Source organism: Siniperca chuatsi, linkage group LG14 (genome assembly GCF_020085105.1).
Source record: "Siniperca chuatsi isolate FFG_IHB_CAS linkage group LG14, ASM2008510v1, whole genome shotgun sequence".
Classification (NCBI taxonomy): Eukaryota; Metazoa; Chordata; class Actinopteri; order Centrarchiformes; family Sinipercidae; genus Siniperca; species Siniperca chuatsi.
The window spans coordinates 29,518,226-29,543,040 of record NC_058055.1 but is presented as its reverse complement, the minus strand read 5'-3'; the positions used below and the strand labels follow the sequence as shown (position 1 = coordinate 29,543,040).

General features: G+C 41.7%; 1 protein-coding gene across 3 annotated transcripts; it reads right to left on the bottom strand.

The window, feature by feature from the left end:
* Window positions 1–5,034: 5,034 nt before the first annotated feature.
* On the bottom strand, window positions 5,035–22,361 carry slc23a1 (solute carrier family 23 member 1). Of its 3 annotated transcripts, none has more exons than XM_044221483.1 (15): window positions 22,069–22,359; window positions 21,741–21,803; window positions 15,648–15,821; window positions 14,694–14,851; window positions 14,517–14,605; window positions 14,346–14,413; window positions 12,804–12,985; window positions 12,507–12,627; window positions 9,241–9,397; window positions 8,494–8,641; window positions 8,293–8,398; window positions 7,855–7,984; window positions 7,633–7,776; window positions 7,103–7,198; window positions 5,035–5,942 (listed from the first exon to the last, which is right to left on the bottom strand). In XM_044221483.1, exons 1-15 carry the CDS (start codon window positions 22,099–22,101, stop codon window positions 5,698–5,700), a joined length of 1,914 nt encoding a protein of 637 aa, XP_044077418.1. In that variant the 5' UTR covers window positions 22,102–22,359; the 3' UTR covers window positions 5,035–5,697. The 3 variants fall into 3 exon arrangements, with proteins under 3 accessions (XP_044077418.1, XP_044077419.1, XP_044077420.1); XM_044221484.1 differs by lacking the exon at window positions 22,069–22,359 and adding an exon at window positions 21,920–22,013; XM_044221485.1 differs by lacking the exon at window positions 7,633–7,776 and having other exon boundaries at window positions 22,069–22,361.
* Between the last annotated feature and the right edge of the window lie 2,454 nt (window positions 22,362–24,815).

Genomic DNA, 24,815 nt, shown 5'->3' with positions numbered 1-24,815 from the left:
ATAATAAAAATACCATTTATATTTGATGTTATAAATAAAAACAAATGAAAAGTAAGAACTTGTTTCTCAGTTTCCTGAGGTCACAAAAACACTGAGCAGGTTACACCATAAACAGTCAGTCCTGTTTATGATGTAAAGATTTTTTGGTATCTGTGGTAACAGAGACTGCAGACATTATGTTGTCCTGAATGACAGTACAACTAATAAAAACATTAAAATAAAACTGCAATACTTGTACATCCCTCCTCTGCGAATATTACAATGTTCATTCAGTGAAGGTTTTCATTAGACGTCATTAGACGACTATAGATAATGTTTCTCCTCATTCTTATTTCACGTTTCTTTAATGGAACTTCTGAATGTGACTGAACACCTGGATGATGTCATACAGGTTCATGTTCTACAGAGCGCCATCCTGGGTGTGTCCTTTCAGTTTGTCCCCAACTCCTCCCAGCCGCTCCTCCACTCCTGCTTCTACACCCCACCCTCCTGTCCACCTACCCCACCACCCTGTACCCTCACCTGGGTAAGGCCAGCTACGTGCACAGCCACCTAAGCTACATTCAAACCCAGCCACAGCCCCCACCTGCTCCCAACCTCCACCTGCTGAGGAGGTCTGAAGAGAACCAGAGTAGGTCAACAGGAAACACCTCCGACCAGCTGGACCACTTCATCAAGACCTGCCCACCTCACCAGACCAGGAGCACAATAGACCAGGGAGGCGGCGACATAGTGACACCTGCAACAAAGGAGCAACATGAGCAACAGAAACTTCAGCAGCAGTTTCTTTGTAGCTTTCAGGGTTCATTACCTGCACAAGTGGATAATGGCTTTGTTGTTGACGTCACAGGTTCTGCTGCAGCCCGCCTCAGTGGCCCTGCCCCTGTCACGTGATGTTAGACCCTAAAATTGGGCGGTGCTTCTATGTGGACACACCCCACAACCTCAGAGAAAGATGCTGCTGGATCCAGAAACTGGTCAGTACATCCAGGTGTTCCTACCTGCAGCCAGCTCCTCCTCCAACACCGTGTGTTCCCAGTGTGCTGTGCAACCCCGCCTCCATTCTGATAAACCCCGCCCCTTCTGCGACAAACCCCGCCCCGCCGTGCTGTCAGCGATGCAGTTTCAGCCAACAGTTGCCATGTCCTCCTGTACACCTCCCCTGCCTCCCCTTCACCGTGCACACACCATCAGTGAACTTCACACATACAGCACCATGATGACATCACAATCTGTATGATGACATGCCATCTTCGTCTGCGGCCAGAAAAATTTTAATTCAGCAAATAAACAGAGTCTCATTGTAGCCGGAGTAAACTGGAGTAAACTGAACCTGAAACATCCTCCTCTTTAATCTCTTATTGTAACTTTTATTGTAATTCTCCTCAGTCTGACAGTAGAAGCTCTAATAATAATTGGACTCTTATTGTGAAAGTTTCCCAGTGATCATTATAGGACTCTTATTGTGAAAGTTTTTTTTTTTTTTTTTTTTTTTTTTTTTTTTTTTTTTTTTTTTTTTTTTTTTTTTTTTTTTTTTTTTTTTTTTTTTTTTTTTTTTTTTTTTTTTTTTTTTTTTTTTTTTTTTTTTTTTTTTTTTTTTTTTTTTTTTTTTTTTTTAGACCTCAAATACTGATGTATTTGTTTGCACACAAAAGTCCACCTCTCACTATATGACATTATTTCACCTTATTGTTTTTGGAGTTTGTTTGATTTTCTTTTTACACAGTTTTTGTACAGACGTTTCTGTTTTCACAGATTTTCTTCTGAAAGAGTGCAACCTGAAACCATAAAACACTTGAAAAGAGCAGATACAGTAAAGAGTGAAGAATTTGCTTTAATGTTCTATCTCTGACACACTTTCTTACACAGAAACACTATGTCAGCATTGTTTAAGAACAGAATTGTTCTGAACACCAGTTTGTTTCTGACTAATCAGCTTTTTCTGTATGTAAATACTGCAACATGCTTCATTTAGACTTTTTTATCAAAAAGAACCACATATTTTATATTAAGTTCCTATTATTTTTATTCTTGATGATTCAACAGTTTCATGTTGATCCAAACGGCCATTAACAATTCATGAGAAACACAAATGAGACTTTTAATGCAAGAACCTTGAAATATCTCCCACCCCACAATTCTGTAGTTAATTTGGTGTTTTTTACATCATCACCGCTCACTCATAGAATAAAATCTTCCTGATTCTGAATTAAAATCATCCAATTGTGATTAAAGTCTTAATGATGTGAAGTGAACGTAAAGATCAGCTGATAAATAAATCACCTGGAAAACATTTTCCTGTCTGTGATCACAGGTAAAAAAGTCACATCACAGTTTGGATTCCGGCCTAGTGAATGTCGTGCCCCAGTGGCATCATAGTCACACTTTTTGTACTTAAGGCAGGTTGATGTCAGCAGCTTCCTCCTCTCCTCTTCCTCGCCCCTCCTCCTCCTCCTGGGCTGCGGCAGATTTGCGATCAGGCCTCGGAAACCCGTGAAGGAGGGCTGATGAGGAAACACGCCTGAGCAAGCGGGTCGCCTGATCACACCCATCCCCGTGAGGGAAGATCACAGGGAGTGAAGAGGAGGACGAGTACACCTCCAATTACTCACCAAGCCTCGCTCCTGTCTGGAAACCTAAAAGACACACAAAGAAGAAAATGTCCTGGTAAATACAACAACACCAAACCACCCAACAAAAACCCTTATTTACTGTATATCTTTTTATATTATTATAAAAGACAGGAAACATTTAACGCTGTGGATTCACACCGTCCCTGTTTCATCACATCTACACGCCAATCAATGATAAAGATCGCTTCCATTCTAACTGAGCGGCGCTGTCATGTGCTCGTTTCTGTTACATTTAGAGTTTGAGAGAGAGAAGTCGTTAACTACCAATTTAGGTGAAAAAGCGATGATGTAAACTTTTAATTTCCTTTAACTCAAAGCGTTTAATACGATGCCATAAGAATTTATCAGAACCTTGGATTTTGGCATTTTCTGCATCACCGTGCAGGTGTTAATGTGCGATTAGGTTTGGTGTCTGGTGTAACCTCATTATGTGGAGTTAAATACTTTAGTAAAATTCACCATCAGGGCTGATGATGATTAAGTACCATGACCTTTAATCAGATATTACAAAACAGGAAGCAGAAATTCACACTTGGTAATAACATTGGGAAAGATGAAAATGATGTATAAATGTATTAGTGGACTGTGAGAAGAGGAGACAATGATCAATAATTAATGCTTCCAACGTTAAAATAAGATTTAAATCATCAGTGAAGCAGCTGAGAGTTTAAAGCAGGAAACACGCTATGCCGGCTTTGTTTTGAATCCAACACTAATGGTTCTATCTCTGCGTCTGAGATGAACTTTAATGTCTAAGTTTACACAAAGCTTCCATAATTTTAACAGATTTAATATGGGATATTGATTCTCATTGATTGATTGCATTATCCAGTGAGTTCCCGTCTTGCAGCAGTACTGTAGCTTTGACTGAGAAGCGCTTTCTACAGGCTGCACTACTGCCCATTACACACAACATGAACTGATTCTTTCATATTGTCTATAAAATCTGTATTGAACTGTAAATGTATTAAAATGTAATTGAGCATACTTACACTAATTAATAACACACACACACACACACACACACAATAGACATATTAGACACATTATACGCACAATGCACACAGAGTACATGGCAGTGTTTATGTGTGTTTCTCTTCTGTCTCACCCAGCAACACTGCCACGGCAGGAGTGTGTACGTCTCTTTCTGTGTGTGTGTGTGTGTTCTAGTGTATTTGTTTCTGTGTGTGTGTTTGTGTGCTGTAGTGGCTCATGTGTGTTTGTGTGTGTTACCTGGTATCGTGTTGTCTAGACACAAAGCCAGAAAAACCTCCAACAAACATCTCAGTGGACAGAAGAACTTTGTGGGATCTGATCCAGTTCTGCAAGACCTAAAACACAGAACTGATCGTTAGGCTACACATCCAACAATTGATCCACATACAGCTGGTCCATCACCCACAGGACTCAAATATTTACAGAAAGCCTCTACACTGCTTGGTAAATAAAACAGACTTCCCTGTTACACCTGAGATGAAACAAAACTACACCTCCAGCTCTTTTCTTTGTTAAAGTTGCCAAGCGTGTAATACATATATTTTGTGCTCTAAATACATCTTGTAACCAGCTGATAAATAATGTGAGTTTATTAGACACAGGTGAGAGAGACATGAAACTTTCCTGTTTGTACATGAGATTACCTGTGTGGGCAACTCTCTGACAGCAGCAGTTACATCAATTGCATGATCATGTGCAGTAAGGAACCCCTTTATAAGTTTGGTGCGAATTGCAATACAAAAGTAAGTAAGTCCGCAAAAACAAAAATCAAACAAACATACTTACTCAGTGTGCATGGAGTTGGGTGTGGTGTCCAGTACGTCGGCAGTATTGCAGACCTGAAGAAACATCGAGAACCCGAACAAAAAGATTTGATGAGTTCAAATCCACCAGCTGGTGGTTAGACAGACCGAGCACAGCTGTGATCATACTCAGAAAAACATCACACCTACGGTTATTATGGCATCACTAACACATCTGTATTAACACATACCTGCGGCGACTGACTCACCAAACAGTGTGCAGATCATTCCTCCGAGGATCGGATCCGGCAGCGGTGGCGCAACAGAGCCGGAACTTCCAACTGATCCCAACAGGAACATGATGCCTGCCAGTTCGCACTGGCGCACCACCCCGCCTGCTGCCTATACTCCGCGCTGCACACAGAAATTACACCCAGACATACATCCCAAGAACTGACTGCAAGAACACTATTTCTGGCATGGCAGGAATGCAGGTGTGAGTCCAGTTCCAGGTCACATGACTCATGACTCATGTTTGTATATTTAAGTTACATTAGATTCATTTGACTAGCTGCAGAGGTCTGGGGACCCTGATCCTTCATGATCAGGAACATCAGAAAATAGCCAGCCAATCTGTAATCAATCACCTCTCGTCCAGAACCAATACCCATGAGCCTTAGCTACTGTTGCCATGGAGAAGAAACCAGTCAGTGGTGTGAATCAAAATGGTAGTGAATTCAAAACGCTTCGTTGTCAGTTGAGAAAACACGTCGTCATGGTTACTGTTTTCAGTTTTCTCAGCAGTTTAATCTTTAGCTTCCAGCTGCTGTTTTGTGACAGAATGTGGAGCTCTGTGATTGGATGTTTCTTGCTGAAATGCATCCTGGGAGTCATAGTTAACTTCCACCTCAAAGTTTTCATGTCCACAGGCTTCATTTAGACTTTTTATCAAAGAACCACATATTTTATATTAAGTTCTTAATATTTTGTTCTGATGATTCAACAGTTTAATGTTGATCCAAACGGTCATTAACAATCTATGAGAAACACAAATGAGACTTTTACTGCAAGAACCTGAAATATCTCCTCACACTTGGTAGATAATTTGGTAGTTTTTTACATCATCACCGTCACTCATGAATAAAATCTCTGATTCTGAATTAAACTCATCCAATTGTGATTAAAGTCTTAATGATGTGAAGTGAACGCAGCATCAGCTGATAAATAAATCACCTGGAAAACATTTTCCCGTCTGTGATACGAGTAAAAAAGTCACATCACAGTTTGGATTCCTGCTCAGTGAATGTCGACTGATGACATCACAGTCACACCTTGGTACTGGGCAGGTTGATGTCAGCAGCTTCCTCCTCTCCTCTTCCTCGCCCCTCCTCCTCCTCCCTGGGCTGCGGCAGGTCGTCAGACGCCCGGAAACCCGTGAAGGAGGGGCTGATGGGAAACCGTCTGAGCCAACGAGTCCGCCTGATCACACCCATCCCCAGAGGAAGATCATAGGAGGAAGAGGAGGACGAGGAAGACCTCCAATTGACTAAACCTCGCTCCTGTCTGGAACCTAAAGACACACAAAGAAGAAAATATCCTGTAACACAAATGCACCAAACCACCCAACAAAAACCCTTATTTACTGTATATCTTTTTATATTATTATAAAAGACAGGAAACATTTAACGTCAGGATTCACACCGTCCTGTTTCATCACATTCACGCCACCGAATGAGAAGGCCGGACCGTTCTACGAACGGCGTTGTCGTTGTGCTCGTTCTGTTACATTTAGAGTTTGAGAGAGAGAAGTCGTTAATTACCAATTTAGGTGAAAAAAAGGATGATGTAAGCTTTTAATTTCCTTTAACTCAAAGCGTTTAATACGATGTATAAGAATTTATCAGAACGGATTTTGGTAATTTTCTGCATGACTGTGCAGGTGTTAATGATTAAGGTTTGGTGTTCATGTAACCTCATTATGGAGTTAAATACTTTAGTAAAATTCACCATCAGGGCTGATGATTATTACACACCTTTAATCAGATATTATAAAACAGGAAGCAGAATTCACTCTGTAATAACATTAAAAGATGAAAATGATGTATAAATGTATTAGTGGATTGTGAGAAGAGGAGACAATGATCAATAATTAAAGCTTCAACGTTAAAATAAGATTTAAATCATCAGTGAAGCAGCTGAGAGCGAAAACAGGAAACACGCTTCTTGACATTTTTAAATCAACACTAATGTTCTTCATGTCTGAAAGAACTTTAATGTCTGAGCGACACAAAGCTTCACTTTAACAGATTTAATATCGGATATTGATTCTATTGATTAGTTACATTATCAGTGAGTTCCCGTCTTACAGCAGTACTGTAACTTTGACTCGGCGCTTTCTACAGGCTGCACTGTTCATTACACACAACATGAACTGATTCTTTAATATTGTCTATAAAATCTGTATTTAACTGTAAATGTATTAAAATGTAATGAAACGCACTTACACCAACACAACACACACACACACACACACACACACACACACACACACACACACACACACATACGCACAGAAATACATAGTGTTTATGTGTGTTTCTCTTCATCTCACTCAACACTGCCACGGCAAGTGTGTGTGTCTCTTTCTGTGTGTGTGTGTGTGTTTCAGTGTTTGTTTCTGTGTGTGTGTTTGTGTGTGTTGGTGTGTGTATGTGTGTTTGTGTGTGTTACCTGGTATCGTGTTGTCGAGACAAAAACCCAGAAATCCTCCAACAAACATCTCAGTGGACAGAAGAACTGTCAGGATCTGATCCAGTTCTGCAAGACCTGAACACAGAACTGATCGTTAGGTACACATCTAACAACTGATCCACATACAGCTGGTCCACGTCTACAGGACTCAAATATTTACAGAAGTCTTCTACACTGTTTGGTAAATAAAACAGACTTCCTGTTACACCTGAGATGAAACAAAACTTCACCTGCAGCTCTTTTCTTTGTTAAAGCGGCCAAACGTAATGTTATATTTTAGCTCAGTGATATCTGTAACCAGCTGATAAATAATGAGTTTATTAGAAACAGGTGAGAGAGACATGAAACTTTCCTGTTTGTACATGATTACCTGTGTAAGTAACTCTCTGACAGCAGCAGTTACATCAACAGTATGATCATGTGCAGTAAGGAGCCCTTTATAAGCTAAGTGTTGATCAGAATACAAAAGTAAGTAAGTCACAAAAACAAAGTCAAACAAACACACTTACCTGTGTTGATGGAGTTGGGGTGTGTGTCCAGGTACGTCGGCAGAGTCAGACCGAAGAACATCGAGAACCCGAGAACAAAAAGATTTCTGGATGAGTTCAAATCCACCAGCTGCAGGTTAGACAGACCGACAGCTGTGATCATACCTGAGAAACATCCACACCTGGATTATTATTACATCACTAACACACCTGTATTAACACATACCTGCGACTGTGACTCACCAAACAGTGTGCAGAACATTCCTCCGAGGATCGGATCCGGCAGCGAGGCGAACAGAGCCGTGAACTTCCCAACTGATCCCAACAGAAACATGATGCCTGCTCCGTACTGCACCACCCGCCTGCTGCCCACCTGCACACAGGGTCCACAATTCAGACATACATCCCATGAACTGACTGCAAAGAACACTTTATTTCTGCAGATGGCAGGAATGCAGGTGTGAGTCCAGTTCCAGGTCACATGACTCATGACTCATGTTTGTATATTTAAGTTACATTAGATTCATTTGACTAGCTGCAGAGGTCTGGGGACCCTGATCCTTCATGATCAGGAACATCAGAAAATAGCCAGCCAATCTGTAATCAATCACCTCTCGTCCAGAACCAATAAGTTTCTACCAAACAAACAAACCTGTCACAGGTGGGCATGGCCTCAGTTACCTTGGTGATGCCCAGAACACCTATATTTGGACTGGAGGAGGTAGAGCCGTTTCCTGTTCCTAAAAGGCCAGCAATGATGCAGCAGACGCCCTCAGTGAAGATTCCCCTGAAATAAACAAACAAATAAAAACCATCAAACACCTGTGTGGGCGGAGTCTGCCAGGTAAGATAACATTACTTCCTGTTTATTTCCTGTCTCACCTGTTGATGGCGTGGACTGGAGGGGGCGTGGCTCCAGATAGACGAGCACAGGCGTAATAATCACCAATCGACTCCACGATACCCGCCATTGTGGCACTCAGCATCCCCAGTACCCCAGCAACCGTTACAACCGGCAACCCCCACTGGCCTATCAGAGACCAGAGGGAGCATAGGCAGGATGTCAGTTTTACTCCAGAAAAACACTGGCTGATCTACCCTCATCTTCACTCTATCATCATCATCGTCATCAACTGCGACCTCACAGAAGATTAACTTGTCTGGCTGTGACCTTCAACCTTCGACCCCTTACTTATTCTGTCCAAGTTTAAGATCCTCATGTTCCTATGATTGTTTTTATGATCTGTGGCCAAGTGCTTGCTCATGGTGGGATTTGTTGGGTCTCTGTAAATAATATTATATGATTATATTATGAGTTCGGTCTAGACCTGCTCTGTAGGAAAAGTGCAATGAGATAACTTCTGTTATGAATTGGTGCTGTATAAATAAAATTGAACTGAATTGTGAAGCACTTTGTAATGTGGGTTTAGAAAAGTGCTCAATAAATAAGGACTATTATTATTATTATTATTACTATTATGTCAACTGAAAAACGTTCACGTACAATGCATTTTTTAAACCTGATGTTCTGACTGGCTGATTTCAGTGACAGTTGTGAAGCCTGTGATTGGCTGATGTCAGTGACTGTTTTCACAGAAGCCTGTGATTAGATGATTTCAGGAGTCTTACAGGGGTAGGGTACTCTGAACCAGGGTGAAGAAGCCATAATGTCACCACGGGCATCGGTCCGGGCCTTGTATCCATAGCGATCGGGGTCACTTGGCAACAGGTTGGTCAGAGTTAGAATGTAGCAAATGAGCCAGACCAACATGATGGCGAGGATGATCTGAGAGAGACGCCAGAGGAAACACATTAGAAACTGAAAATAACTTTTTGTTTCAGAGAATTGAAGACGATCAAGAACTGTGGGACTGACACTTCAACTGACATCAGCACCTGACATCATCATCTGACACTCCAACTGATATCATTACCTGACATCATCACGTGACATCATCTGACACTTCAACTGACATCATCACTTGACATGGCCATGGCGGCACTTCTGTCCCTTATGCTTTTATTTTTGGTGGTTGGTGAACTCCTGTGCAAGAGTTTGTCCACACCATCTACATACACGGACATGTGCCAAGTATATTCCAGACAGTACCAGCTAGCTCTCCGGCACAAGGGGGACACACTGCCAGAGCATCTACCAGCGGCCGTCAGGGAGAAGCCTGCTGGAAGAAGACAACTTCTGCAGGAGGCAATAAACCACCTCTGCCATCTATAATTTTAAGCAATGTGAAGTAACTGTGTAGCAAAATGGAGGAGCTCCGCATAAGCAGAAGGTTTTGTCACAAGTACAGAGATTCGTGCATCATGGTGTTCACTGAAACGTGGCTCCGCCAGGATATCCCAGACTCGGTTCTGGACCTGGAGGTCTTCTTCTGTGTAAGGGAGGCATTGGATTCTTCAGGGAAGAACAGAGGAGGGGGCATATGTGTCTACGTGAGGAATGTCTGCTGTAAACAATACACTATTAGAGAAACTACATGCAACCCTGACTTAGAAGTGCTCTGTCTCTCTATGAGACCTTTTTACCTCCGTAGAGAGTTTGGGAACATTATTATCTGTGCTGCGTATATTCCTCCAAGTGGAAATGCAATAAGAACTGCAAATTGTCTTGCAGAATGCACTCACACAACTCCAGCGCATAACGGATTACATTAACTTTTGTGTTGACAATAGTTACTGAAAAAGACATTTTAGACTTCACCAACAATAAGCCGTATATTACTAAGAAGGTTAAAGTCTGTATTAACAAAAAGAAGGGGGCTTTTAGAAACAAAGACCGTGTGGGCGTGGCCACAGTACAAAAAATAACTTAAATAATTAATAAATACTAAAATAACTCATCTTCTGAGGAAGGCAAGAGAGAAACATCGATCTGCAATTGAACAGAACTTCAGCTCAATGGACAATTAAAGGTTATGGGATTTTATGAAAAACATAACAAACATGAACTTGAATACGAAACAGCTTATCACTCTGGATGAACAGGACAGAGCTGACAAACTGAATTACTTGTTTCTCATATTTGGATCACAGGGCTTTTCTCAGGAGGGAGTTGAGGCCTAAGACTCCATTACCACTACTGATGCCTCTTACAGTCTGAAAGTTGAATCACAGCTGGTACAGACCGTGTACCACAAGGCTGTGTGGGTTCACCATCCTCTTCAGAGAAGCAGATGGCCAAATAATTACAACATCAAGTTCTCAGACGATACATTTATAATAAGCCTGCTGTGTAGCGACATCTGCCCCTTAGTTTATCACAAGGAGATTGCCACTTTTAAGGTCTGGTGTGACAGCCACCACCTCGTTTTTAACATTAAAAAAACAAAAAAAATTATATTTGACCCTAGGGAGGTGAGAGTCCATGACCCTGTGATCATTGGTGACAGTGAAATTGAGCAGGTGTGCTCCTATAAGTATTTGGGCATGCAAATGGACAATAAATTAAAATGAAGTGTCCACGTTGAGTATCTGTGTGCTAGGCTAGCTCAGAGACTTCACTTTCTCTGCAGACTCAGACTGTTCGGTGTGGCAACGGAGATAATGTTAACATTCTACAGTGCTGTGCTGGAAATCATCTTTAGGTAAGGTATTGCATCATGGTACAGTGCCCTTACAGTCCAGTTAAAATCAAGAATTGACAACATGGTGAAAACAGCAATGAAAGTGATAGGGAAGAAAGAACACCTGTCCCTTCACACTATGAGAGAACTGTTGTCAGACAAGCACACAGATTTCTGAAGGACCCTTCACACATTATATACTCCGAATATGAATTATTACCGTCAGGTAGACGTTATAGAGCCAGCAAATGTAAAAACAACCTTTCTTTCCTCCCAACTTCTATAACACTACTCAACAAACAACCAGCTCAATCCTTACTTATGTAGTGTCTCATAAGTAAGGAGGGACTTTAGTTCTATGCATTGCAAATTATGTTTTTTTTTTTTTTCATGATTTCATTCCTTGTCTATGTATTTACAGTGGTGTGCAAAAGTGTTTGCCCCTTCCTGATTTCTTATTTTTTGCATGTTTGTCACACTTTAATGTTTGAGATCATCAAACAAATTTAAATATTAGTCTTGAAGAATGAAGACTTTGGAGTGGCCTAGTCAAAGTCCTGACCTGAATCCTATTGAGATGCTGTGGCATGACCTTAAAAAGGCAGTTCATGCTCGAAAACCCTCCAATGTGGCTGAATTACAACAATTCTGCAAAGATGAGTGGGCCAAAACTCCTCCACAGCGCTGTAAAAGACTCACTGCAAGTTATCGCAAATGCTTGATTGCAGTTGTTGCTGCTAAGGGTGGAGCAACCAGTTATTAGGTTTAGGGGGCAATCACTATTTCACACAGGGCCATGTAGGTTTGGATTTGTTTTCCCTTAATAATAACAACCTTAATTTAAAAACTGCATTTTGTGTTTACTTGTGTTATCTTTGACTAATATTTACATTTGTTTGATGATCTGAAACATTAAAGTGCGACAAACATGCAAAAAATAAGAAATCAGGAAGGGGGCAAACACTTTTGCACACCACTGTATATCTTTTGTCTCACAAGGCATGTGCACTATTGCCCAAGACAAACCTCCCCTAAAGTCTTCCGGATGGGAGCCGAAACGTCTTGATTCTGAAAACAGTGTCTTGATTCTGAAAACAGTGTCCAGATGACTACGACTGAAACCTTTTCTACGATAGAACACTCCTGGACGAATGAGGGACTACACCTTCTTACTCCCCTAAAGTGTATCTTATCTAATCTTATGTCTTATCTTATCATCATCTGACATTTAAACTGACATCATCACTTGATATCATCACCTGACACTTCAACATGTTTGGTTTTTGTTTGTGTATTTGTGTAGTTTTTATTTACGGGAAACATTTTGAAGATCTGGACTCTGGTGGAAGTTAGTCCTTTCTTCCTGCTGTAAACAGGAACAGGAAGTGATGTCGCTCTCAGGTACTGAGCAAACAGAATGATGAGAAAAATACATCTGTAGAGATACAGAGAGAGCGAGAGCTGTCTGTCTGTTTATCTGTCAAACATGTTCATGTATATTTAGTTAATTAGAGCAGAAACGAGAGAGACAGGTAAAAAGATCTACAGGTAGACAGAGGGACAGGTGGGCAGACAGGTGAACACAGACAGGTGGACAGACAGGTGTCTCACAGTGCTGAGAGGCCCCAGTGAGACCCGGCTCTTTCTCCAGCTGTGGGGAACCCAGACAGGCCGATCAATGAGACTGTTGGAGTGATGGTGAGTGGGCCGATGTACTCCAGCAGCAAACCTGGCAACCCACACAGACCAATCACAAGCTCCACAGCACTGGACACGATGATGGCTCCCTGGATCTGAAACACACAAACAAACAAATAAATGATTTGTTTGCACAAATAATCAAAACCCCTGGGCTCTGTAGAATTACAGCTGGACACTTTCCAGTTTAAATGAAATAATACAAATAACAATAACAAATAATAAAAATCCATCCATCAATTTTCTGCAGCTTATCCAGGTCTGGTAGCAGCAGCTCCTCCTGGAGGATCTGAGGTTTCCAGGTCATATCGCATATATAATCCCTCCAGTGTGTTCTGGGTCTTCTCCAGGGTCTCCTCCCAGCTGCCTGAAAACTTCCACAGGGAGACATCCAGGAAGATCCTAATCGGATGCTGAACTGCCTTAGCTGACTCCTTCTATCTTGAAGGAGCAGTGGTTCTCCTCTGAGCTCCTCACCCAGTCTCTATGGCTGAGTCCAGACACCGTGCCAAGGAAATTCATTTCAGCTACTTGGATCCACCATCTCATTCTCACAGTCACTACCCAGAGACCGGGACCACAGCTGAGGACTGGAACAGAGATCCACTGGTGAATCCAGACCTTCACCTTCAGAATCAACTCCCTCTGAACCACCAGTCTGATACAGAGTCCATATCACGGCTGACTGTGGATCAGTCCACCTGTTGATCTCAGGCTTCATATGACCCTCACTGGTGAACAAGACCCTGAGATACTTGAGGCAGTGGAAGGGAACAACCACTATTTTCCAGCAGAGTACCATGACCTCAGACTGGGAGGGCTGACTCTGATCCTGATGCTTCACACTCAGCTGTAAACTGTCCTGGTGCACACTGGAGGTCACAGACTGATGAAACCAACAGAACCACATCATCTGCAAAGGGCAGAGATACAATCCTGAGTTCACCAAACCGACACTTTCCACACCTCGACTGCAGCTTCAGATTCTGTTCATGAAAATCACAAACAGAATCTGTGACAGATCTGCTCAGGTGGAGTCCAACACCCACTGTGAACATGTCTGACTCCCTGCTGAGAATACAGACACAGCTCTCACTCAGGTTATACAAGGACTGAATGACTAATAGAAATGGCCCTGGTATTGCATACTCCCACAGTATCACAAGATACCCCAGGGGACATGGTAATAAACCTTCTCCAAGTCCACAAAGCTCCCATGACCCCTCCAGGATCCTTGCAAGAGTAAACAGCTAGCTATAGATAACTTCTGTTATGAATTGGCGCAATAAAAATAAAATTGAATTGAATTGAATGACCTCCATGAACTCCGTCCACACCAAATTTTTGTTTCCTTGACCACAGACACTGCAGTCCTTCTGACCTCCTGATACCTGTCTGCTGCTTCAGGTGTCCCCTGGACCAATCAAACACACTGTATAAATAATAATCATGTACCTCTCTGATGCGTGGCTGCCAGATGTGTGAGGTGCTGAGTGGAAGACTCCAGTTCCCATAAATCTCCTCTGCAGAGAAATCAAACAACAAATTACTTTATTATTATCACGTTGTTGTTGTTTAATTACAGAATTAAAATCATCTGGCAGACAGACAGACAAACTGTCTCACCCTCACTGGGACACCTCCAGCGGTCCAGACTGAGGATGGCTTGTGCAGGAATCAGGAAAGCAAATGCACTGGCCTGAAACAGAGGAAGTCTACACACATACACTCACATGTCAGTCTCACCTGACTGCCACAGTCTCACCTAACCCCCACAGTGTCACCTGACACCCACAGTCTCACCTGACTCCCACGGTGGTCTGGATCAGGGTTGTTAGTCCGACAGTGGTGAAAATGGTTCCGATCAGCTGACTGATGGTCTTCTGGTCTTGACCGACACACATGGCCTCGGCCAGAAGAAACGGCACCGCTACAGTACCACTGAAACATGTCAGGTAATGCTGAGGACAGATTAGAACAGGTGAAAAGTGACATCAACATCAATCCTTCCCCTGGACTCGACGAACACATGGCTCACTGGCATGTCATTGGTCTTTGCTTCTGATAGTCATACTGGAAAAAACATGGCTTCTCCTTAACTGTTCACCAAACCTGCAGCTGGTGAGTCATGATTCACACCTGAACTGAGATAAAACTGTTCAAATAACATCCCAGTTCAAACCATCTCATCATTGTCCATATACAGTTTCTTACCAGGACAAAAACATTTAATTTATCATATCTTAAACCTATGGTAAGTCTAAACCGAATCAGACTAGTCTAAACCCAGTCTATTCGCTGTCTAAACTCAATCTAAACCGTATCAGACCAGTCTAAACCAACTCTAAACCCAATCTAATCCCAGTCTAAATCCAGTCTAAACCCAGTCTGATCCCAGTCTAAACCAAATCAACCCAGTCTAAACCCAGTCTGATCCCAGTTTTAACCCAGTAATCCATGTCCAAACCCAGTCTAAACCCAGTGATCCCAGTCTAAACCCAGTAATCCCTGTTTTAACCTTGTCTAATCCCAGCTGCAAACCAAGTGTAATCCCAGTCTAAACCCAGTCAAATCCCAGTCTAACCCAAATCAGAACCCTCTAAACCCAGTAATCCCATTCTAAACCCAACCAGCCCTGTCTAAATTCAGTACGCCCAGTCTTATCGCAGTCTAAACCAAATCAGACCAGTCTAAACCCAGTCTCAATCCAGTAATCCCAGTCTAAACCAAATCAGACCAGTGTAAACAGAGTCTTACCTGTAGTCCCAGTAGAATACACAGGTACCAGGGTGGGACATCTTCAATGGTGTAAATCATGTCTGACCCTGCCCCCTGCTCTCCTATTGGCTGGTTATTCTTTGCATCTTCTCCCATTGGCAGGTTAACCCTGTCTGCCTTGTGGCTCTGCCCCTCTGCCAGGTAATCATGACTCTGATTGGACAGACAGACAGAGAGACCAAACTTTATATATCATAGAAAACGTTTCAGTCATCTGGACGCTGTTTTCAGAATCAAGAGGTTTCGGCTCCCATCCGGAAGTCATTCTCAAATGTGAAAAATGGTCTGAGAACTCAGAAATGTAAGCTACTCTGTGTTACATAAGCCCCGCCCTCAGGGAGGAGTCTACCTGAGTATCTGTTGATTAGCTAGTTTCACCTGAAACTGACCTTCTTTTGTTTCCATGCACCTGCCTCATCACTGTTAAGTACCTGATTAGCATGTGATTGGCTCGACCAAGGTGCTACTACACTGTGGTAAACTTTGGGCAGATTGAATCTCAGACCACCATTTCTGTTCAAAGAGGGGTTTTCGTTTTTCACAAAAATGGCTTCTTTGACTCCTCTTTCAAACCAACTCTTCTCTCTACGTGAATCTTCACCTCACTGTCTTCAAATGTGCGGTTTGTAGCTTTCAGATGCAAATGCACGGCGCTCTGCAATCCTGAGTTAGCGTGTCGTCTGTGCTGATAAAGTCTTCTGTGAAGTGGCTGTTTGGTCTCACCTATGTACCGTTCTTTGCAGTTTTCCTCACTGCACTGAATGGAGTAAACTACATTGCTCTGTTTTTGTGTGGGCATCTTGTCCTTAGGATGAACTAGTTTCTGTCTTAAAGTGTTGCCTGGTTTAAAGAAAACAGGAACATCGTGCTGTCTAAAGATCCTTTGTAGTTTTTCAGACAGTCCAGATACATAAGGGATGGAGACACCGTTCCTTCTTGGTTCTGTTTCGCTTTTGTCCTGTTTTTTGGCTCTTTTAACTTTGTTGATAGCCCAAGTAGGATAACCACAGGCTGAGAGAGCACTCTGGACATGCCTTTCCTCTTTCTTCTTACCCTCTGAGCCGGTGGCATGTTGGGTTTTGAGAGAGAGAAAGAGCGAGAGCAAGAGAGAGGTTTGGGGGGAGGGGGTGGCGGGATGGGGGACTTTACTTTTAATACCAGCAAACATTTCCTCAAACTGGGTCAAGGTCAATATGTCCAATAGACGTTCAATAGATGTCGAGTCACAAAATTACTTTATTTTGAGCCTTTCCCAACATGAGAACATTATATTAAGAGAATGGTGATTTTGAGGAAAACTTGTTATACAGTGGTATAACCAAATAAACACACCTGTGATAAATTGTCATGTAATTCAGAAATTCCTACTGAATTACACCCATACGGTAAAATAGGATGTGGCTCAAATGCTAAACACCAAATTTAGAGATCATTTGGTTTATATCAAAAGGATACCAATATTGGTCTAGATAGACTATAATATTTCCTTTAATTATAAATACTTTAAAATCAAGCATTAATACATGACATCAAGCATTAATACATTACAAGACATTTCGGAGCCGAAACATCTTGATTCTGAAAACAGTGTCCAGATGACTACGATTGAAACCTTTTCTACGATGGAACACTCCTGGACGAATGAGGGACGACACCGTTTTATTAATACATGGCCTAATACTCTTCGAAAAACTTCAGGATATAAAGTGCATTATGCTAAAAAAATTTAATGTTACCCAAAGTACAACATCTTTAAACCAGAACATCAGAAGCTATCACCATTCTTGCTATAAATAAAGACTGGAAAATAGAGAAGAATGGGTCCTAAAAATAACCGAAAGTTCACAGGACTAATGCAAGGGAAAACTGCTTTGCCACTCGACTATGCACGTGTTTCATTTTCAAGAACACATCGCTCCGGTGCAACCCGCATGCCCCTCCTGTTGAACTCGACGTGGAACTGATATCACCTGTTGCGCATGCGTTGGAGGCCAAAGGGAGTACTTTTATTGTTAGTGCGCAAGAAAAAAAGTTTCCTTTCCACTTTCTATTGTAATTTTATACAGTGTTTATTCGGTTACAAAAATACCTTTTCCTTGAAATCACCATTCCCCTAAGATTATTTTTAAATGTTGGCAAATGATCGAAATAAAGTCATGTTGTGATGTGACGTCTATTGGACTCGGTGGCCTCGATGCCGGTTGAGCAAATGTTTGCTGGGAGGTCACATACACTACTGCTCACAAGTTTGGAGTCACCTGCCACAAAAGCTTCATTCGGTACAGTCAGATGGCTGAGAGGAATACTCTATATTTTTGAATGGTCTTTCGTGCTTTTAGGTTGTAGAAAGTCCTCTTTACAAATAGATGTTATTTTGTTTGAAGGGTTTGGTTCAACCAGAGTGACAACTGAAAGGGCAGAAGATACCTCTGAGCAACAGTTAAATAAGAATATAAGAAATCAGCAGTCATTGGTAAAAGAAATTGGAAGCTTAACATTAAAATCTGTGCAGATTTAAATAGGAACAGGTTTATGTGTCATGTGCACAATAATGCTTGTAACAAGTTGGAATTAACAGGTGTGTTGCTTTAGCAAAGCTATTCTTAAAGCTTCAAAATAGAAATAGTTAGGGGTTAGTCTAGGGTTAGCACTGTTTGGATCACGGAATAGCAACTGAACATACTATGGACTAACAAATCACAGTTTAAACCTATTCAATCTAACCACCGAGTAGACTGCAGAGGGCCCAAAGAAAAACAGCAGTCAGCTAGCCCCCAGTTTGGAGATGCAGACAGGGAAGCAGAGCAATGCACATCCACAGCAGTGCATTGCTCTGCTTCCCTGCTGGGACTCTGGTCCGTTTTTCCAAACTGTGGGCGAACTGATTGCCGTCTACTTTAGGTAATACACTATCTACGGATAAGTACCTCATACAACCCCACTTCAAAATACCCAAACTATCCCTTTAAAGGCCTGTCCCGAATATAGGCAGGTTGAGTTCAGTGATGGACACAAATAAAAGCCCGGGCTATTCATTAAAATTTTACGGTATGTATATACTGTATGATTCAGGGCACTAGTTTCAATTGCTTGCCAGCTATTTGCCATATAGCTAGGTGTGCACGCTACCCAAATTTATTTAACTTTATGAGAAATTGTGGGGACAGGTCATTTGGTGACAAATTGTTGTTCCTAAGTTATGTTTTTGCTTGGTCTTGGTCTTGGTCTTGACTTGGTCTCAACACCTCAAAGTCTTGGTCTTGTCTCGGTCTCAATACACTCTGGTCTTGATCATGACTTGGTCTAGGTTTAGGTGGTCTTAACTACAAAACTACCGACAACAGCAGCCTACATCATCCAGGGCAATTATGTCAGCGCCTCCTGTCACCCAGCTCTAGCAATCACATCAGCCAGTCTTAGCAGGGGAACCCGGCACTGGGATGCCACCGTCTCCTGCTGCCCACTTCCAGCAACCGCAGCAGCTCCCTCTAGCCAGGGCTCCTGGCACCAGGATCTATCAGGGGCGAACTTCAACTAATCAGATCAACGGACCATAATGTAGACAAACTCTTACCAAAGCCAGCCAGTAGAAAAGCTTCAGTGCCGTTGCTCTTCCTTCAAAGAAGAAATACTCTCCAACTCTGATATAACTGATGCTAGCAGCATATAAGCTAACATCTTTAGCATTGTGGTTTTCGACAGTCACTTCTCACACATGTCATCACGCTCACCTAGCGTTAGGACACGCCCGCAGGTCATGCCAGTACTTCCTCACAGGACGCTGATCGGTGCAAACGAACCGTGGTGTGGACACAAGTGCATAGCTCGAAGCCTGGCAAGATGGATTCTCGTGATTTCATGATCTCGCAAGTCCAGCTGCCTAGCAAGGTTAAACAACCACAGCAGCTTGCTCTAACTGGGGCTCCTTGCACCGGGATGTCAGCGCCCCCAGCCGTGCACTTCCAGCAACCACAGCAGCTGGCTTCAGTAGGGGCTTTTGGCACTGGAATTCACAATTTTTCCGACAGGAAATGGACAATTACATGGCCATCATCCTTAATCTGGCCCTCCAATGGTTTCTACTATATCACATCCACTCTGCCTCCTTGATAATTAAATTTACTGCCGCATCCTTGCCACCCATGCAGTCTTACCATGCTCCACATGTGGTGCCCTGTCTCACCCAGCCTCTTCCTGCTCTATTCCCACCCACACTAAGCCAATTTCCCCCTTGCGTCCATGTTGCACCAAATGCCAACTTCTCTCCCTCCTAGGTCACCTCAATTTCACCTACGTATCATTCTCCAAGGGTGAGCCTCTATCACTTTCCATCTTCACTGAATACACTAACCGTTTCATCTCCCTGCACAGTCCAAGTCGTGCTGAACTCCATGTTTGGTTCAACTTTCTCCCCAAATGGAAAGGGAGCACCTTCTTATATGAGATACACTCACCCGCACGACATCCATCTGTACACTGACCCTGCTCCTTCTGTCGGGTTTGGGGGTTTCTACAATGGAAGATGTTCGCAGTAGAATGTTCCCCATGGGTGACTTAAAACAGTAGATGGTGTGTTGAGCCATTAACAACTTGTGAAATGCAGATTTTCATAAATTTGGTAAGAATGTCAATATTAACACCAGCACTGATGTGTTTCATCACAGTACAGTCATATAATTTAGTTTACAGCTCAAAACAGTACCTCTTTAAGCTATGAAAGCATTTTTAAACAAGTTGAAAAATGAGAGGATATTTTGTTGTTTAATGACCAGAGTCCTGTAAACCCTTAAAGCCAGACTCAACTTGTAAGTGTAAGACCACAGTGACTACACACCAACCAATCAGAACACGACTACAAACCAACCAATCAGGACATGACTACAGACCTTCAGAGATGGACAGATGATGAAATCCGCTGTTTTCTATGAGTTGGTTCCTGTTTTGTATCTTGTGTACGCTCACAAGGACGCACATGTGCGCGCAGGTGAGTGACGAGCTACACAGTCCGTTTATTCCACTTATTCTACACTGAATTTAAACAAAAACTTTGTTTACATTCAGCGTTTGACGGTGGTCCACTTCTTACCGGGGTAGATTGCCATGGTAACTTATGCTGAACACATAACCTGCTCTGGAGCAGGTTATGTTGGACATAAGAGATCAACACGCATAAAAGCACCGCCTATATAGGCTACTGACCAATCAGTTATCTTGGAAAATGGCATCACCATTCATAGCAGATCCTGCAGAGCTCGGTGCGTGGACTAAAAAGAATAAAAAAATAAAAGCTTGCTGCGTGGCTCGTGAGAGGGTTTCTGAGGAGGGCGAGAGTGTTCAGAGACGACAAAACCCATTGACCCATTTTACCGAAATCATCTTAAAACAGAGACTGAAGCATTAAAGCCTTGTACATGCCCTAATGATGGGGCAGTGATATAATAAGCCTATTCATTAATTTACACATTTACACAGTGATTTTTTGCCATCTGTCCTTCCTGCATTTGGCAGCAGTAGCTCTGCTGCTTTCAGCTGGATTATGTGTTTAACTTCTTCGTATTTCTCTAATATAGTTTGCTCCAAGTTTGTAAAATATGCCGCTCTGCTGCCGGTAGACTTGTCCATGTTTGCGATTGGTCAAATGCTGCAAACACCACCCCTTTTATGGAAATACGCTCGTGTTTGGGTTAGTGAAGCAAACAGAAAAAGATCCGGGGTATGTTGAACTTGCTTCGTAGTACAGGCCCCAGAGCAGGTTTGTAAAAAAACAAGAACAAAACAAAAAACAAATAAAGTTTTTATGAAGAAATTCAGATTATGTTAGCTTGAACAACATCCAATACTTTTTTTTATTGAACCAACATCTCTAACACAGTAATTAGTAATTATATTGTAATGAATGCTGGATCAATATGTATTTTCTCTTGGGTGGTCACCTGTTCACCTGTCCACCACCTGTTCACCTGTCCTACAGTTTACAGTCTTCACGCAGTAAGACAATGATTGACAGCAGGACTGTTTAACTGACAGAAACAGATTGTTTTATACACAATAATCAATCAATAATCAGTTTACCTGACCATCGTCTTCCATTTCACCTGCAGCTGTCTGATTTCCTCGACGATTGAGCACCGAATACTGAAGAGAGAGACAGTGTGTGTGTTTCAGGTGAAAGTCCGCAGAGATTAACAACAGATTATTAACCATCACACAAACACACAGAAACATGTCTCCATGTGAGAGACACTTCTCACCTGTTCAGGTGTGTCACTCTCACTGAGACAGCAGTTTATGATCACTGATTATTGATTATCACTGAGGTCCAGACTGCCTCTCTGGTTTTGTTATTGTGATTGACTCAGCTCTCTGTATAAAGGTGTTTTTCGGGTAAACACCTGCTCACCTGTTTGATGGAGACAGAGTGTCCAATAATCATTTACTTCCTCTTCAGGTTGTCGACCACCGACACTTCCAGCATATTTAGTGTCCACAGGTATTCTGACTCTACCTGAGTTCAGGTCTTGTTCACAGAAATCCTCCTGCTCAATAATGACACAAAGGGTACGTTCCAATACCCGTAACACAATACTATTTATTATGTCCCAAGACATAGTATGTCAAATGCAGTATGCCAAAAATACCAGGATGTTCTACTGCATCCGGTCGCATTTTGCAGCATGCTTTTCTGGCTATTTTTACCCACAATCCTCTGCGCAGCATGAGCAAGAGGGTCAAAGTTCAAGGCGCAATGTTATGAAGCAACAGTATGTCCCAATTGTACGCATACTGCATGCAACAGTGCGTACTTTGTAAGGGCAGCTGCAGGTACTGAAAAGAAAAGGTATGCGATATGGAACGCAGCAAAAGACTGGTTTCACTGGAGTTACAAACTCTCACTGGTTTTACGAGTTTAAAGAATCCAGTTTATTTTTTCTCCTGAACACATCGACCAATCAATGAGCTGATAACAGATTCCCCTGACGTCTCCTCTACAGCAATGTGTCACACACACACCTGTCTTTACCTGTGTGATGGATCTCAGGGAACAGTCTGCAGACTTTATCTGAGCTCAAACAGAGAAACAACGTTCCTTTGAGGTTTCAGGTCATTTTGACAAAAATACCGGTTACCTTCTGTTTGACTTTATCTTAATGTGAGTTTATGTCAGTGAGGACACACTGATGTGTTGTTGATGTCTGTGCTGAACTATGATGATGATTGTGGGTTAATTTGACCCATAAATAATTAAACAGACAGAAAATAAATATTAATCTGTAATATTTATTGTTGTTATGATGTTTTCATTGTTGACTGGTTCTGATTGGTCTTTAAAACTGACATGTTCACACTTTATAACGCTGCAACAGATTCACGGAACAAAATGTTCATTATCAGCAGGTATTATTAAATAAACCCCATTCACACTGATTTTATTTCATCCATCCAAACTAAAAACATCTGCAGAGAAAACACGTTTGTGTGTCTGTAATAAAATAAAATAAGAAAAAATAAAAAACGTATCTAAAAAATAAAATCAGTTCCATCCGACTCTGATCACTAATCAATACCAACAAAACTACCAAACTGGTTTCAACCATGCAACCTTTTTATTGTATTTATCATCTGCAGTTTATACACAATATTTCAATAATAATAATAATAATAATCATTTTTCTACATTTGTCATCGCATATTCAGATCAGAGAAATAACAAACATCTGTGACGGTGGATGATTCAAACCTTAAAATAACCAGTTCAGACCAGTTTAAACCAGTTTACACCAGTTCAGACTGCAGCAGCGCTTCATAAATCCTTCACTACATAAATCCTTCCTGAGTTCTCAGTAACGACGAACTAGTTTCAAACTAGTGATTCCTTAAATCAGGTCGCACCTTCAAAACTTCAGAAATGGCTCAGCTATTAAAGACTTAAGTAATTTGTAAATCTGTTGCTAGGAAACATCTGTAGCGCTGTCCAATCAAGAGCAATCAGATAAGTAAACAGGAAGTCACTGTAGCATCACAAGCTAGCATAACTTCCAAAAATTAGTTTTTGAAGCTCAAAAGTAAATCTTTAGGAAATGTAGGTGTTCGTTTCATTTCTGTCTGCAGACAGTTTATAATGAGAGGGAAATATCCGATTATGCTAAGATAACCGACGTTATTTACTCAGTTAGCATAATGTTTCATACTTTGAGGAAAGTTGTGTTATTTTGTGAAATGACATTTAAAATCTTCCATTATTATTAAACAGAATTGATCAGGTTTCAGGTCAGATCACCTCTTTTACTCTTCACTCTAAACGGGTCAGATGTTGCATGCTAGCGTCAGCTTTATCAGTTGGTCCAGTTAGCTAACGACAGTTACACCTGCACTTAGAAGGTGTAAACATTTAGTAACAACGAAACGTAAGAACGTTTGTGAGCTGCAACCGGTTTTAATTTAACGTGTAAATCTCCACTTGGTGAAGAGTGACGTTAGCGCGAGGCTCAGTTTGAACGGACAGCTGCTGGATCTCAGGTGTAGAAACAGAAATGTAAAAACTCTGAACCTATTTTCACTGCAGGACCTGGACTTTGTGGGACCTGGACTCTGTGGGACCTGGATTAAAATATTTAAATTTTTTATATTTTTCATATTTTATTGAGTTTGACGTTCAGTTATATTCAGGTTTTTATTTAAATGAAGTTTTTTTCAGGGAAGTGTGGTGAAGGTGAGCTATTTGAAAATGTTTGAATGAAATTAAATGAATGTTCTGAAAATCATCAGCTGCTGAAAAACTCACAAACTAAACTCTGAGAACTTAGTTTTCTCTGCAATTAAAAACAAGATTCAAGGAAACTTTATATTAACTTTATAGTAACTTTGTAGTGACCCGCACAGCAGGGGGCGGGGTCAGAACATACCTGTGCAGGTACGAACAGTTGACAAATGAAGCTAAAGAAAGTTTCTGTTTCTACACCTGATCCATATTCCAAAAAAACACCAGAGCAACGCTAACAGTTTCCCCTTGCTGCCAGTCTTTGTGCTAAGCTAGGCTAACATGTCCTGACCTATCTCTGCAGGATGTCTCACTGCTCTGATTTCAGTTTGCGTGTCAAACTGCACCTGACAGGTGTGTCGACAGGGATGGAGCCACACGTCTACCTG

What these genes read in the sequence shown, in the direction of transcription:
- slc23a1 (XM_044221483.1), bottom strand. Translation starts at nt 22,101, where the DNA reads ATGATTATTGGACACTCTGTCTCCATCAAACAG. An exon ending in GTATTCTACTGGGACTACAG is followed by an intron (nt 14,852 to 15,647) that starts GTAAGACTCTGT and finishes ATCTGTCCTCAG; the next exon opens with CATTACCTGACATGTTTCAG. An exon ending in CAGACCACCGTGGGAGTCAG is followed by an intron (nt 14,606 to 14,693) that starts GTGAGACTGTGG and finishes GTATGTGTGTAG; the next exon opens with ACTTCCTCTGTTTCAGGCCA.